This window comes from Pezoporus flaviventris, unplaced genomic scaffold (assembly GCF_033815535.1).
Source record: "Pezoporus flaviventris isolate CSIRO_AGI_PZ_B2104156 unplaced genomic scaffold, CSIRO_AGI_Pfla_v1 ptg000036l, whole genome shotgun sequence".
Lineage (NCBI taxonomy): Eukaryota > Metazoa > Chordata > Aves > Psittaciformes > Psittacidae > Pezoporus > Pezoporus flaviventris.
Window position 1 is genome coordinate 12,032,316 of NW_026892584.1, and position 14,425 is coordinate 12,046,740.

Genomic DNA, 14,425 nt, shown 5'->3' on the forward strand with positions numbered 1-14,425 from the left:
TTATTGAAATTGCTCTTTGCTTTTTGGGGGGAAGATGTTAAGTCTAAATAGAAGTAGTATAGTATAGTTGCAATATTTTTGATGTGTAAGTGCTTTAGTCATTATGCTAAGAGATTAGACTGTAAAAAGGCACACTTGAAAATTGTCAGTTGTAGATCTGCTTTGTGTTACGCTTTTTGATCAGTTAATCAGAATTCAGTAGAAGAGAAGGAGCTTTTGATGTACTCCTGGGTAATATATGAAATCTGGTTCAAAAAGTATTCTATTTTGAAGAGGTATAATAGTGCTGACACAAATAGTTAACCCTCTGTTTAACTTAAGGAGAAGTAATGAAGGTCACAGAAAGTTAGACAGGTAAACTAAAAGCTATATTAAAAAAGTTGTTAGCTTCTCTAACTAAATGTATGCCAAATTAAAAAAAAAAAGGCACTCGTGTAAGGAGTTGAGAACTGTTTTTTCTAAAGAAGCAGGAAACCTGGTATTGTTTAGGTAATTGACTATAAAGATAGAAGTATGTAAGGGAGTACAAAAGAAAACCCAAAGAGTTTGAATGTGGGACCATAATGGGAGAAGAAAAAAGTGTTTGGGTTTGTCCTTCTTAGGATGGAATATGAGGGCTGCTTTTTATTTTGAGGTGAGTTGGGGTAGGGTGTTGGTTTGTTGTTTTTTTTTTTTGTGCAGAAAGAGCCTCAGATTTTAAAGTTTAACAGTAATTGTTAAAATGATCAGTAAAAAATTTCAGGTAAGATATCATTCCCAATATTTAGGATTTTTTTTACCAAATGCAATATGTAACCTGTTGCTTAAATAGTCTTGCTTTCAGACAACTGGGGATAGCAGACTGATTTCTTTCCATTTTATTTCTTGTTTTAGACCATTCCGAAGTAATCATTTTTCCTGTTGTATAAACTGATTAAAACCTATGGAGATTTGATTTAAAACAAAAACTAACTAGGTAAACTTTAGGAGGAGGTGACATGGTTATGTAGGGAAAGCTTATACCTTAGGAATTATAGGTGAATGAGTATGTTGGTAAGAACGATGTGGTCTTATGTATCACCTTGTCAGCTGCGTTTTTGAAAATGTTATCAATGTTATCTGCTAAGGACTCTTCCTGTCATATGATACTCTGGTGCAATAAAGGTCCTTTTGTGGTTTAATAGCTATTTGAAGAGCTGATGAACAGATAAAAATAAGTGACAAACCGTCCCCTAATGGAGGGAGGCCTTTGGTGGGGTTCATCATATTTTTAAAAAACTAATCAAGGGAAGAGGACTAGTAGACAATTTATCAAAACAAAACCTCAGTGCTTTTCTAAGTAATAATGGCAGCTGGTTGCGGAAGGATCTCGTTATAGTAAAAGGGAAATAATTGAGGTAGTAAAATGTTACGTGTAAAGAAAAACCTTAACTCATCATTTCTTGGTTGGTCATTATCATACATAAACATCTTTGAATTATGATAGACTATTCCATGAAAATACCAGAGGAGTAGTGTTTGAAACAGTGGATAAAGTGATTGAAAGCAAATAGAGAACAAATACAAAAACTTTATCATTTTGCTGTATGAAGTGGGGCCATGTTTGCATCTAGATGCAGGTAATTCTCCTTGCTCTACCTTAGTAACAATACAGCACAACTGGAAAAGCAACAGAGGTGCCTGACTAAAATAATCAGGGGTCTGAAACTATTGAGGAAAGTGGAATAGGGCATTTTCAGAAGTGATAACAAAAGACTTTAGATGTATATACTATACCTGGTTTCAGTTTTATAAAAGTAAATGCTAGGGTTTTTTCAGCAATGGATCTGTGCTTAATTAATGATGAAAGTTAAGTGATGAAAATGAGCCTTTGCCTAGTATTTCCTTTCAACAGGAATTTGAAAATTCTAAAACACTTTAATTTTACGCAGACATACAAATAGTTTGTGGAAAATGTCACATAAATTTTATTCTCTGGCAGAGGAATAAGGAAAAGCAGTGTATACTCCTATGGGTATGAAAGGAATTGCTCTTTTGCCACTCTGTGACTTTGCAGCTGAACTGTATGGAACTTTTAACCAGGGAAAAAATTTCTTTAAATCTCATTATGAGTGTGATCCAGTCTCTTAGTGGACACAAGTACTTTGTGTTTGGGTTCTTTTTTGAATGCAATGGAGATGGCATTCATTGAATTTCTGAATATGTTATGTATACTGCTGATGTAAACCCATGTTTTTAATGGTGATATAAATTCACTAGGAAGTAAAAAGTGATGAGAATGGGTAAAAAAACAACCACACCCTTCTGTGATGTGCTTCTTGTTTGGGTAGTGGCTCATATGTAAACCTGGTTGATGGCAAGTTTTAACTAAGTTTGAGCTGTACATGTTATTATAGTGTAGTTTACCACTTCTGAAACATAAGTTGTGCAGGGGGTTTGTTCCGAAAAATGTATTCTGATTGCAACAGCCTAGGTATAATGTCAAAGATTTTTTTTTTTGTTCAATTTTTATTCTCCTGGACTACGTAGTACTGTCAAAAAAAAAAGAAAGCTCAAGTTGCTGGGTTGGGTTGAGTCATGAGCTGCTTTCTTCTTCATATCCATTGAAATGGGTTTTGTTTTGGGTTTGGTGTTGGGTTTTTTGGTTTTTGTGGTTTGTTTTTTTTTTTTTTCTTTTCCCTCACTCATGTATGTTTTGGTTTCTTTTTTTCCCTTTTTTTCCCCCTTTTTTTTTTTTCTTTTTTTTCCCTGCAGGGATGCCTGCAGTCTGTAGTCCAGGCATGGTACCATTGGCAATACCACCTCCTGCGGTCAATCCTCAGCACCTGTGTAATGAAGAGGACCTGAAATCTATTCAGGACATGTTTCCCAACATGGACAGGGAAGTAATCCGCTCAGTTCTTGAAGCTCAGAGGGGGAACAAGGATGCAGCTATCAACTCATTGCTTCAGATGGCTGAAGAGTCTTAGATCCCCACTTCCTGCATAGTTCCCATCCTTGATGCCACTTATTTTTACTTGCCAAGCCAGGGATTTAGCTAGCGGAATAATTTCCCAACAGCTTTCTGTTAGTGTATCCTGCGTGAAAGATTATACCCCTTTTCTCCTTGGACATTTGGATCTTTTTCACTTATTTCTCAATCTGTACATACTCAGTTTAGCTTATGCCCTTAGCATTGAAGCTCTTTACTGTCAGCTGTGCCCTGTGTGGCTGTACTCTGATGGGGTGGGGAGTAATGCTGCTTTTTTTTTCTTTGCCCCTTTTCATAAATTTGTTCTCACAAAGTAACTCTATGCAGTACAGGATTTACTACTGTTTGTTAGATTGAAAAGTAAAAAAAAAAATCTGTGGAGGGTTTGCTCTTCAAATATAACTGATTTATTGAAGTATTTAGGTTTCATCAAGCAGCCCGTTTCTTCCAGAATTTAAAAGAAAGACCCTTTCTTTGTCCTATGATGTTTCATTATTGCCGTGATATATTTAATTTTCTGATTGAACATTTTTAATAAGCTAAATTTCTTAGGTTGCACTGTTGATATTTGTAATAAGCATTTTCTGTTCAGTCTAGTCATCGGGCACCAAAGCAATATGGTGTGCATTTTGGGCTTTATCCTCCCATATAGTATTGTTTTGTACCTGTAAAATCTTTACAGGTAACTTTTAACTTGTACAGTAGGTATTGCTGTAGCAGAGAACAGGATTGAGCCGTAATGTACTCCCACAGTTAATTGCACTCTTAACTGCTAATAACATTCCTATGGCTATTTCAAAGGATAAGTGCAGAAGGAAAGATTTTTTTTTTTTACCTAGATAATTACTGAAGCTGTAAACAATTATTGAAGGTGTTGTTTTTCATTAAAAAAGCAATACACATTAAATAAGGTCTATTACACCTGTATTTTAGCAAAATTATATTAGTTGAAAACTTACTGTATTTTTTCCTGTAATCTGAAATAAGAATCATGAAAAGTACCTTCAGAATCTTTGAATGGCATTATGAGTTGCACAGTGACTTAAGACTACAGTTGCTGTAGCCAGCTTATCATTATTTAATGCAGATGGAAATAAATTCTTTGTGAGAGAAAATTTGACATATCTGTTATATAGTCTGATCCTCAGAGGAGGTTGGAGGTTGCTTGTATTTATTGTTAGTATTATTTTTTCAGATAACAGTTCATTTTAGAGCTGCAGAATCTTACAGTATGCATCAGTTACACCTGTTGGATAAATTTCTGCAGTATGTTTTTGTAGATGGTGAAGTAATGCACTTTAAATAGTATGCACCAGTTTATTTTTCCAGTGATGTGCAATGTTGCTGTTTTATCTTTTTAATATTTGATTTCAAATACTTTCTGTAATAGCCATAGACCTTTATATTTTCAAGAGTTGGAATGAATGTACACTTGAAATCTAGACTCTTGAGTGATTCATGAGAACATTAAAGCCAGGTTTGGAATAAGGAAAAGGGACCCATATTCTCTTCACCATGTTTCATTTCATGTCCCATGCTTAAAATACTTTCTTATCTGCTGAAAAGCCTTTTTTCTCCCCCCATAGGAGAAGCCTTTAGGTAGTACTGGTAATAGAGCATGAATATTTATTTTTTTATTATTAAAATTGATACCGAAACTTTTAAAATGCAGCACCAAAAATCACCCCAGTTTCTGACCTTTTAAAGCTGTCTTCTTGTAATGTATGATTTTGTTTTGTTATGAATCCCTTACCATCTTGAATTTATTGTTGAAAACATGTCTTTATACATTCTCCAATTGGCTTTTCAGTAATGAGATTCAAGGCTGTAGTTTCTGTGCTTTAGTTGTACAGTCACCACGTTTTTATTTTCTAAAATAAAATGAGTGTTACTCAAGAAACTACTCTTGCCCATTCCCTACAATCATGGTAAATTTTGAGACTGAGTAGGTATAGAGGCATCTGGTCTTTATAGCACAATGATTTGTGATGCTGTCACCCAAATGATAAATCATGGTAAGGATTAAATGCTTAAATATCTCCAGGAAGAGTCCCTTGCTCTAACTTTTACACAGATAGAATGAATTGCTAGAGACAAAACAATTCAGGGAAAATGTATATATTTAAATTTTTATATTAAAATGTTGGGATCCATAATACAGCTTTTTATAAAAGCAAGTGGTCATGGTTCAACTTAATGGCTGGTAAATTGTACTGCATCCTATTACAGCTCAATTTCAAGCACAGAATAAACACTTTTTCAATCCTAACCACCAGAAGGGGTAAGTGTGAATGCTAGGTTAGCCAGGTTTATTCATAGACTAGGCTCTGGGCCTCTGTGAGCAGCTACTGGTCTTTGTTTTGTTCTAAGTAAATGTTATGCAAAACAGGGTATGAGTTGAAGATGGGATATGTAGGAGTAGTATGGCTGGTAGATGGATTTCAACATGCCACACTATATGTAAATACTGCTCTGGGGATTTTTTTGTCTTGATTTAATTAAACATTAACGCTGAAACTCTTATGTCAAGGTATGCTACTTTATCTTGTTAAAAAGAACAAAAAACTGATTGTAAGCCTACTCAGCTTTTCACCATACATACCCTCTCAGTCAAACTATTCATTGCCAGGTTTGTGGTGGAGAAAGGTGAAAAAAGGCAGGGAGTGTTTAGTTATTCTGGGGTCTGTAAAACAAAAAGTCTGGGTCTGTGGAACTGAAAGTCTGTGTCTTGATTTAAAATAAATGTCATTCATTATGATTGTAGCTTTTGACAAAATGCTAATTGGATAATAATGTGTTTGATGCTGCTCTTATACTCAACTTCAAGCAGCTTGGAGCCAAAGCCAGCTGTGTCATCTGCTAAAAGTTAGTGCTCTTTATACTAGCTTGAGTCCTGCCAAGAGCCTAATCTTACTAAAGGTAGGAACATTTTTTGTCTAGCTAGATCCTTGCTACTTTCTTCTCTACTGCTCTTTGCATCTGCTGATGGTACTGAATGTTTTTTCCCTAACAAATGTTATTGCTTGTTTGGTTGATATGTAATACCGTACAGAGGATGTTTTTTGCTGTAATAATTCTGAAGACATTATTTCTCTGTATTGAGGTCCAGTGTCCAAATGTTTCTTGCACTCTGAAGTACATAAAGTTTTTCATTCTAAGTTAATAAATGTATCATCTAAATGAAAATGTATTGTGTCTCTGTTGGAGAGCACCACAATGAGTCTTTGTCTGTAGACTGATCTAGAATTCAGGTATTGATTACTGACTTACTCTGTTTTGCCCATTAGTTAATAAGTTGCCCTGCTTCTTGATACGATCATCTGGGGGACTAGTACAGTAACGCTCAAAAGTATTTTAAGCATTCATCTTTAGGTAGATGGCTGTTTCTAACTCTTCTACATGCTACTTTCTCAAGAAACTGTTACAGTATTGCAGGTCCAGAGGACAAAGAGGCAGTAGTGAGGTTGCATTGTTCAAAGGGCAGTGCTGGAGGGTAAGGGAGATGTGAAAACAATGTGCAGGTATGGGTGAAATGTTCTGCAGCATGAAGGGATTGAGAACTCTCTAAATGAGTGGTGTCCAAGTGCAGAGTTATGAAATGGGCTTTGTTATGTGCTGTTTCAGCTACAATAAGAACTGGCTTTATCTGCTAATGTAATAAAACAAATCTTAAAGATTTGTTTTATAGAGCATCTCTTTATGGTTCTGTGATTGGCTGCAAAACTATCTGAGGTCCTTTTTCTCATGTAACAGTATTGCTGTGACTGGTGATGATTAATTAATTGCTAGTCTGTAGTACTAGTGTATTGTCAAACTAACATTTTGGGGTTTACTGTCCAGTTTTTTCTTGGGAGTTATTTTTTTTTTCCAATTTAACAAATGGTAGTTGAGAGGAATCTTTTACAACTGAATTTCCTTCGATTTACTTAATGTATTTGATACTTACTGTGCAACAAAATTTTATGCAGATGCTTTCTCCTAGCCCTTGAGTCGCTTTCTATCCCAATTTATGTTCTAAAGCTTACTGTCTGCTTTCACATTTCTTTGGTGTACTGTGAGAGATAAGAAAAACAAGAATTAATTTACTTAAACAAATATTGGTGTTTGTGTGGCCACTAAAGCATCTATTCAGCTTTTTAATATTTATTAGCTTTTTCGTTTCTATGCTAATCAAACTGATGTGTGGGGATGTAAAAAAAAAACAAAAAAACAAAAAAAACCCAACAGTGTATTTTGAAAATTATTAAAACAGTTAAGTGCGTTAATGAGAGCAGGGCCTCTAGGAACAAATACAAATACTTGTTTTCTTAGAGTAAGTAGGAAAAATGAAACCCTGCATTTAAGAGTCTTCTCTGCTGCAGCCTATTGAAGATTAACTTGCTCTCCTAGATCTTCAGGAAGCTTGTTTAGAAATCCAAGTTGATGTATTTTCATACTGCAGTGTATTTTAGAAGGATTTTCTTTTACTATCTTGCCAAAAAACAGTAAACTTTGTAAGAAAAAGGGGATTATACTCATGGTATAACATAACTTTTGAAGTAAAATTTGCATATAGGTGGGAGAAGTGAATTTGTGGAAAGCAAGTAAATTCAAACTGATCTTAGCTATGTCTGTATTCCCATGTGTGGGAGAACTAAGAAAGTAGTGCTGTTTGGAGTATTCGAAGAGTTCACTTGGCACATGTTAAAAAGTTAAGTGTGCTCATCTGGAAGAGGCAGACAAGATAAAATAGATGACCTTTATCATTTTAATGCATTTATCATTGGAAGAGAACAGATGATTCATTTTATTTTAAAATAATCTCCAACTATAAAATAACTACAGTGAGTGGAAAAAGTACACATTAAATGCATAATTTCTGAAATAGTAGTCTTAGAATAGTTAGGGTTAGAAAGGACCTTAAGATCATCTAGTTCCAGCTCCCCCTGCATATTCTGTAATAATTTCTATAATGGGGAATATTCATGTTGATTTAAAATGCTTAATCCTATTCTAAAAGTGAATCACTAAGTAATTATAAAAGTGCAAATAGTAGGGGGAATGGTGACTAGTTCCTGCCCAGTGCAGTAGTTAAATTGCCTCCAATTACCCCATCTTCCCAGGTGCCCTTACAGGTACTAGGCTCTGCAAGAGGAACTGAACAACAATGAGGACAACTGTTCATCTAATTTGGAGGTGTTGCCAAGGTTAAGTCAGCCACTTAACCTTGTGGTCAAAGTGGTCAAAACCACTTCTATAAAGGAGAAAAAAGATAGGTCACTGTCACAGGAGACACTCTTCTGAGAGGAGCAGAAGGCCTAGTATGTTGAGCTGACCTGCTTCTTGTCATCTGCTTCCCTGGGTCCAGGCTAAAGATGTGGCAAGGAAACTTCCTACCCTGGGACTGCTCTTGGATTATTACCCATTATTGCTTTGTCGTGGACAGCAACAAATTTGCACTAAGAAGTTCAGGGACATTCAAAAGAGTTTAGGGTGTTGGGACAACTGGTTAAAGGAACAGGAGAACAAGTAGTGTTCTCTATCCTTCCAGTTGCAGGGAATAATGAGGGTAGGAACAAGATGATCCAGATGATCAATAACTGGTTCTGTGCCTGGTGTCACTTGCAGAATTTTGTTTTGTTTTTTTTTTTTTTATCACAGATGGCTCTAAATGATGCCAGGCCTGCGGGTGACAGGGGTGCACAAGTGGGAGAAGGATCTTTGCCGGAGTTGGCGGAGTTCATTGAAAGAGATTGAAACTAGAACTGAATGGAGAAAGGGATAAAACCAGTCTTGCGAGACGTAAACCTGGTAATGGCTAGCAAGGGTCTTCAGTCCGCTCCGTGATATGCTGAGTACACTGAAGCATGTTTGAAATGTCTGTATACTAATGCACACAACATGAGGAACAAGCTAGAAGCTTTGGCCCCATCACAGATTTTGACATCACTGCCTTAAGTGAAATCTGGTGGGATGTTTTCCTGTGACTGGTGTGCCATGATGGATGGTTATAGGATCCTCAGGGTGGAAAGGCAGGGCAGGTGAGGCAATGGGGTGGTGCTGTATGTAAGGAAGGAGTTGGATTGTATGGTGCTTAGTGTCAGTGTGGTTGAGTACCTCAGGTAAAGATGAAGGGGAGTCTACTATTGACCAGCCAGCCAGGATGATGACAGCAATGAATTGTTCTACAAGGAATTTAGGGGTATATCTAAACTACCCTTGTCCTTGTGGGTGATTTTAATTTCCCAGATATCAGCTGGGAATATCATACAGTGGACACAAATGGGTCCAAGAAGGTAACCTGAAGCAGGTATGAGGCAGCCAACGAGGAAAAGTGCCCTCCTAGATTTGTCATTTGTAAACAGAGAGAGGAGTCTTGTGGGCAAAGTGGTAATTGGTGGGTGCTTTAGTCACAGCGACCACAAAGCAGTTTAGAGTTTCAAATCACTGGCAGTAGGAGGAAAAGCTGCCAACAAAATTTGGACCCTAGATGCGGGGAGAGCAGACTCCAGGCTACTGGAGGAGTGACTTAGTAAGGTTCCCTGGGAATCTTGCTTTTGAAGCTATTGGGAGTCCATGCATGTTGGTCACTGCACTCTCAAGAATGCAGGAGCAGGCAATTCCAACATATCAGAAGTCATGCAAGCGGGGCAGGCCAGCTTAGCCAAGCAGGAATCTTCTAGAGCTTAGGTGGAAAAGGAAAGTGTATGGACACTAGAAGGAAGGACAAGGCAATAGAGGAGGACTACGAAGATACTTTTTGCCCCTGCAGGGAGAAAATTCAGGTGGCCAGAGCTTGATTTGAGTTCAGGCTGGCCTGTGCTGTGAAAGATTGCAAAGTGGGCTTTTTAAAATGTTACCAGCAAAAGGAGGAGGATGAGAAGTGTTTAGAAAAAAATCTGTTTCTTGTGGCAGGTGACTAGCAAGCCTCATCATTGTAGTCATAAGACTAAGGCTGTAGTTTTGTGAATTGGGGTACTTATATTACATATTTTAAACAGCACTATCTGATTTTTCCCGTAAATGCGAGGCTTGATTCAAAACATGGTATCGGCACAAATTTTTTCACTGAATTCAGTGGTTTAGATCAGGCTCTGTTTCATTACAGGTTACATGGTGAGCACTAAAGTGTGCGGTTATTGTTATATTTTCAGATGTCTTTTATTTGTGAACTCTGCTTTTACTTTATTTTTAATTGACTATAAGCTATAATATTCATTTTGATGTTTCAATTTGATTCAAGTCTTACTAACAGGAGCAGGCTATCAATTGATCTCACCTGTGTGCTGCTGCTGGCAGAACTGATGCTGAGATCATTGTGCAGAAAATAACCTCCGAGGTACCTGCTTGCATTTTCTTATAGTACTGGTAAGAAGTTGTGAAGGGAATCTTTTTTTTTTTTCTCCAGCTCAAATTAAAATCATCGTATGACCTGTAGCAGGACAATTGAGAACCGTTCCCCTAAAACATCCTAAATGTTTTAAAGTGCTATTTTTGTCTACCTGGTATGCGATGGTGTGTGTCTGTCCCACCCCCTATGTCATGACCACCACTGGAGTTGTGATGACTGCGTCCAGCTTGCTTTGGGGGATGGATGGCAACTTGGCAGCCAGTGGCTGGCTGGAAGGGACCCAGATGTCTTGCTGGTATGCAAATAAGTCTGATTTTGTAAATAGTGAACGTTCCAGGGCCTATTGAGCTCTCCTGCGCACAGGCCAGTATCTCCTCATGAGCATGGATGCCTCTCAAGTTTACCCTTCAAGGTTGAGAGATTCCTTGCTGCAATAGATTCTTGGTGATTGTCAGCATGCTAAACTTTGAAATCTTTGCGAAGTGATGTAAAGAAGTGATTTGAAATATTTCAGGTTGTTTTTAGTCTATTTGGCTGCTTTCCAGGCCTCCACTTGATCTAATTCTCTTGGTATTTTGTGCTTTGGAAAATATAGAGCAAGCGTATGTCATGAATTTGGATTTGGAGGTAAAAGGCCTTGCATATGAACATGGTGCGGATACCTCACCCAGTTTAGTTTGTTCAGTGATACCAAATTCTGTCTTCCAGCTGATAAAGTCTGGGTATATATTATAGGTATTGATCTGAAACTTATCAAATGTCTTTTGTGTGGTTAAGTATTACAGTTCCACAAAAGCACTCACTTTTACAGAAAAACAGCATATCTTTCATATTTGCCCAATTTAGATCATCAGGCAATAAAACTTGTAAATGGTTCTATTCATAGCAGGACACTTTATTCACTAAGCTGCTTAAGTTTCTCAGGATGGCTGACAGATTTGTCTAGAAGTATTGACACATCCATGAAATACACTCGCTGGGTAGCTGTGCCATGTATATGCATCTGATGCAGTAGTCCCTGAAATTAGTTGGTGGAATAGAAAAATGGTGTTCTATTTCTTGATGTAGGTAAATGCTTTTCTGCAGTAATTTTTAGTGAAGCATCAGTATATTTGTTTATGGTAAATCGCATAGGATGGAAAGTCAGCACTTCCTGATTGGTTTGATAACCCACGGAAATGACAGGAAAGCTCTGGCTTGATTTTGTATTATATACTATTTCTTATTTTAAATATAATTTATTAATCTGTAGTTTTCTAACAAACTGTTTTGCTGCTGTGAATGTACAGTTCGTATATTTGGAAATTTAGCCATAAAATTCAAGGTGTATGTGCATTTTATCATTTCATGCTGTAAGAAGCTTGATGTAGTACATAATAGCTAGATATTTTTTAACATAAATGATAACTTCTTGCATATCAAGCAATGGTATGTTGGTGGGTTGTTTTTTTTGTTTGGTTGTTTTTTTCTTCTCTATTCAGCTGATTTCTCTGCTTTAAAGTAATCTCTAGAGGTTCCTTGGGCTTGTAATTGTAGCATAGCATTTTCTTCAAAGAGAAATCTACATATTTGTCTCCTGAATCCCATTTACTTAAGAGGGCAAAATCCCCGGGTTTTCTTCCATGTAGGCTTGAGAAAAAAAAAGGACAATAATAGATTTCCCTTAAAAAAGGAAAAATATTTTAGGGAGAACAGAACCAATTTCTAGCATTCTGCAGTGGGCTGGTTTTCAGACTGGGGGGTAGGTGGGACACGACATCAAACAACAAAACAAGTCAAGCCCCCAGACCCCCTCTTATCAAGATTCTGTCTTCTAAATAGCGAATGCTGTTGGGTTTATTTTTGTTTTCAGGTTGGGGAGGTGGTGATGTTGTTTTGGGGTTTTTTTTGGTGTGTTTTTTTTTTTATGAATGCTGTATGTGATCACTGAGGATTGCAATGGCATCTTCAAATTGAAGTCCTGCGTAACTGATCTCAGCTACCTGGAAATGATGTGGTGTTCAGCTTTGAGAAATAGCCTTGACGTCCTCCATAATATGGGAATTTCGAATTAAAAAAAATAAAATTCATATGCTAATATAATTGATCTCTGATGGATGAACATGGTCCACAAGGGTTCTTGTTCCCAGTAGAATTAAGGGAATAATAGTTCCTGGTTTAGAAAAGTGGATAATGACCGTTAGAGGGCAGCTTAGGACTTGAGCTGGAGTGTACTGCTGACATGGTAGCAGAGTGTTTGAAACAGTAGAGGAAAACCTCCAGAGGAGGAAGGGGAAGTTTTTAACTGGCGAACATGGTGCTAAGTACCCAAGCAATTGCTAGGGGAAATCCCATGGGCAAGGCTGTTTGAAGGTAAAGGGGCCCAAGATAGTTGGTTGGCATTCAAGGATTGCTTTTTCCGAGCTCAAGATCAGAGCATCCCGACACGTAGGAAGTCAAGGAAGAGGGCCAGGAGACCTGCGTGGCTAAATAGGGAATTGCTGGATATGCTCAAGTGGAAGAGGAGAGTTTACAGGTCATGGAAGGAGGGGCTGGCCACTTGGGAGGAATATAAGGCTGCTGCTAGAGGATGTAGGAAGGCAGCTAGGATTCCTTAGAATTAAACCTGGTGAGAAGGGTCAAGGACAGCAAAAAGAGCTTTTTCAAATACATGGCAGATAAAACTAACACCAGAGGCAATGTAGGCCCACTGATGAACGGGATGGGTGCCCTGGTGACAGAAGATACAGAGATGGCAGAGTTACTGAATGCCTTCTTTGTCTCTGTCTACTCTGCTGCAGGCGGTCCTGAAGAGCCCTGTACCCCTGAGACCTTAGATGAAGTCAGGTCGACGGAGCGGTTTGCCTTAGTCGATGAGGAATGGGTTAGAGACCAGTTGAGCAATCTGGACATCCATAAATCCATGGGTCCAGATGGGATGCACCTGCGGGTGCTGAGGGAACTGGTGGAAGTCATTGCTAGACCACTCTCCATCATCTTTACCAAGTCTTGGGAAACGGGAGAGGTGCCTGAGGACTGGAGGAAAGCAAATGTCACTCCAGTCTTCAAAAAGGGCAAGAAGGAGGACCCAGGTAACTATAGACCGGTCAGCCTCACCTCCATCCCTGGGAAAGTGATGGAACACCTTATCCTTGGTGCCATCTTAAGGCATATCAAGGATAAGAGGGTTATGAGGGGCAGTCAACATGGCTTCACCAAGGGGAAATCATGCTTGACCAATCTCTTAGCCTTTTATGAGGAAATAACACAGTGGATGGATGATGGCAGAGCAGTGGATGTGGTCTACCTTGACTTCAGCAAAGCATTTGACACAGTCTCCCACAGCATCCTCACAGCTAAATTGAGGAAGTGTGGTCTGGATGATCAGGTGTAAGCGGTGAGGAGAAGCAGACAGGCCAACCCAATATGGGTGATAAGCAACTTCCACCTTATTTGTGACGCAGTTCACACATATATAGGAGTGGTATTCAGCCACTCCTTCTTGGCATAACAGTATTGGTTAGCCCCCACAGCTTCCTCCACATTCTCCTCCCAGGTCCGGTCTCCGGTTACCTGTGGGGGCCACCCCCTGCCTTGCTTGCACAGTCCTCCAGAACTCTATGGTCCTGCTCTTAGAGTCATTCTGCAACAATCAGGTAGTGAGGTGGACTCTGAACTGGCTGAAGGAGAGAAGCCAGAGAGTTGTGGTCTATGGGGCGGAGTCTAGTTGGAGGCCTGTAACTAGTGGAGTGCCTCAAGGGCCAGTACTGGGACCGGTATTATTTAATATATTCATCAATGATTTAGATGAGGGAATTGAGTGTACTATCAGCAAGTTTGCTGATGACACTAAGCTGGGAGGAGTGGCTGACACACCAGAAGGCTGTGCTGCCATCCAGCGAGACCTGGACAGGCTGGAGAGTTGGGCAGGGAGTAACTTGATGAAATATAACAAGGGAAAGTGTAGAGTCCTGCATCTGGGCAGGAACAACCCCAGGTTCCAGTATAGGTTGGGGAACGACCTGTTAAGAGAGCAGTGTAGGGGAGAGGGACCTGGGGGTCCTAGTGGACGACAGGATGACCATGAGCCAACACTGTGCCCTTGTGGCCAAGAAGGCCAATGGCATCCTGGGGTGTATTAGAAGGGGGGTGGTTAGTAGGTCGAG

General features: G+C 38.8%; 1 protein-coding gene across 2 annotated transcripts in view; it reads left to right on the forward strand.

The window, feature by feature from the left end:
* Positions 1–6,136, forward strand: part of TOLLIP (toll interacting protein) — a 28,166-nt gene extending 22,030 nt beyond the window's left edge. For both annotated transcript variants that reach the window (XM_061463112.1, XM_061463113.1), the window contains one exon: positions 2,734–6,136. In XM_061463112.1, the coding sequence (XP_061319096.1) occupies positions 2,734–2,948 (215 nt within the window). In that variant the 3' untranslated portion in view covers positions 2,949–6,136. The remainder of the gene's footprint in view (positions 1–2,733) is intronic.
* Positions 6,137–14,425: the final 8,289 nt, after the last annotated feature.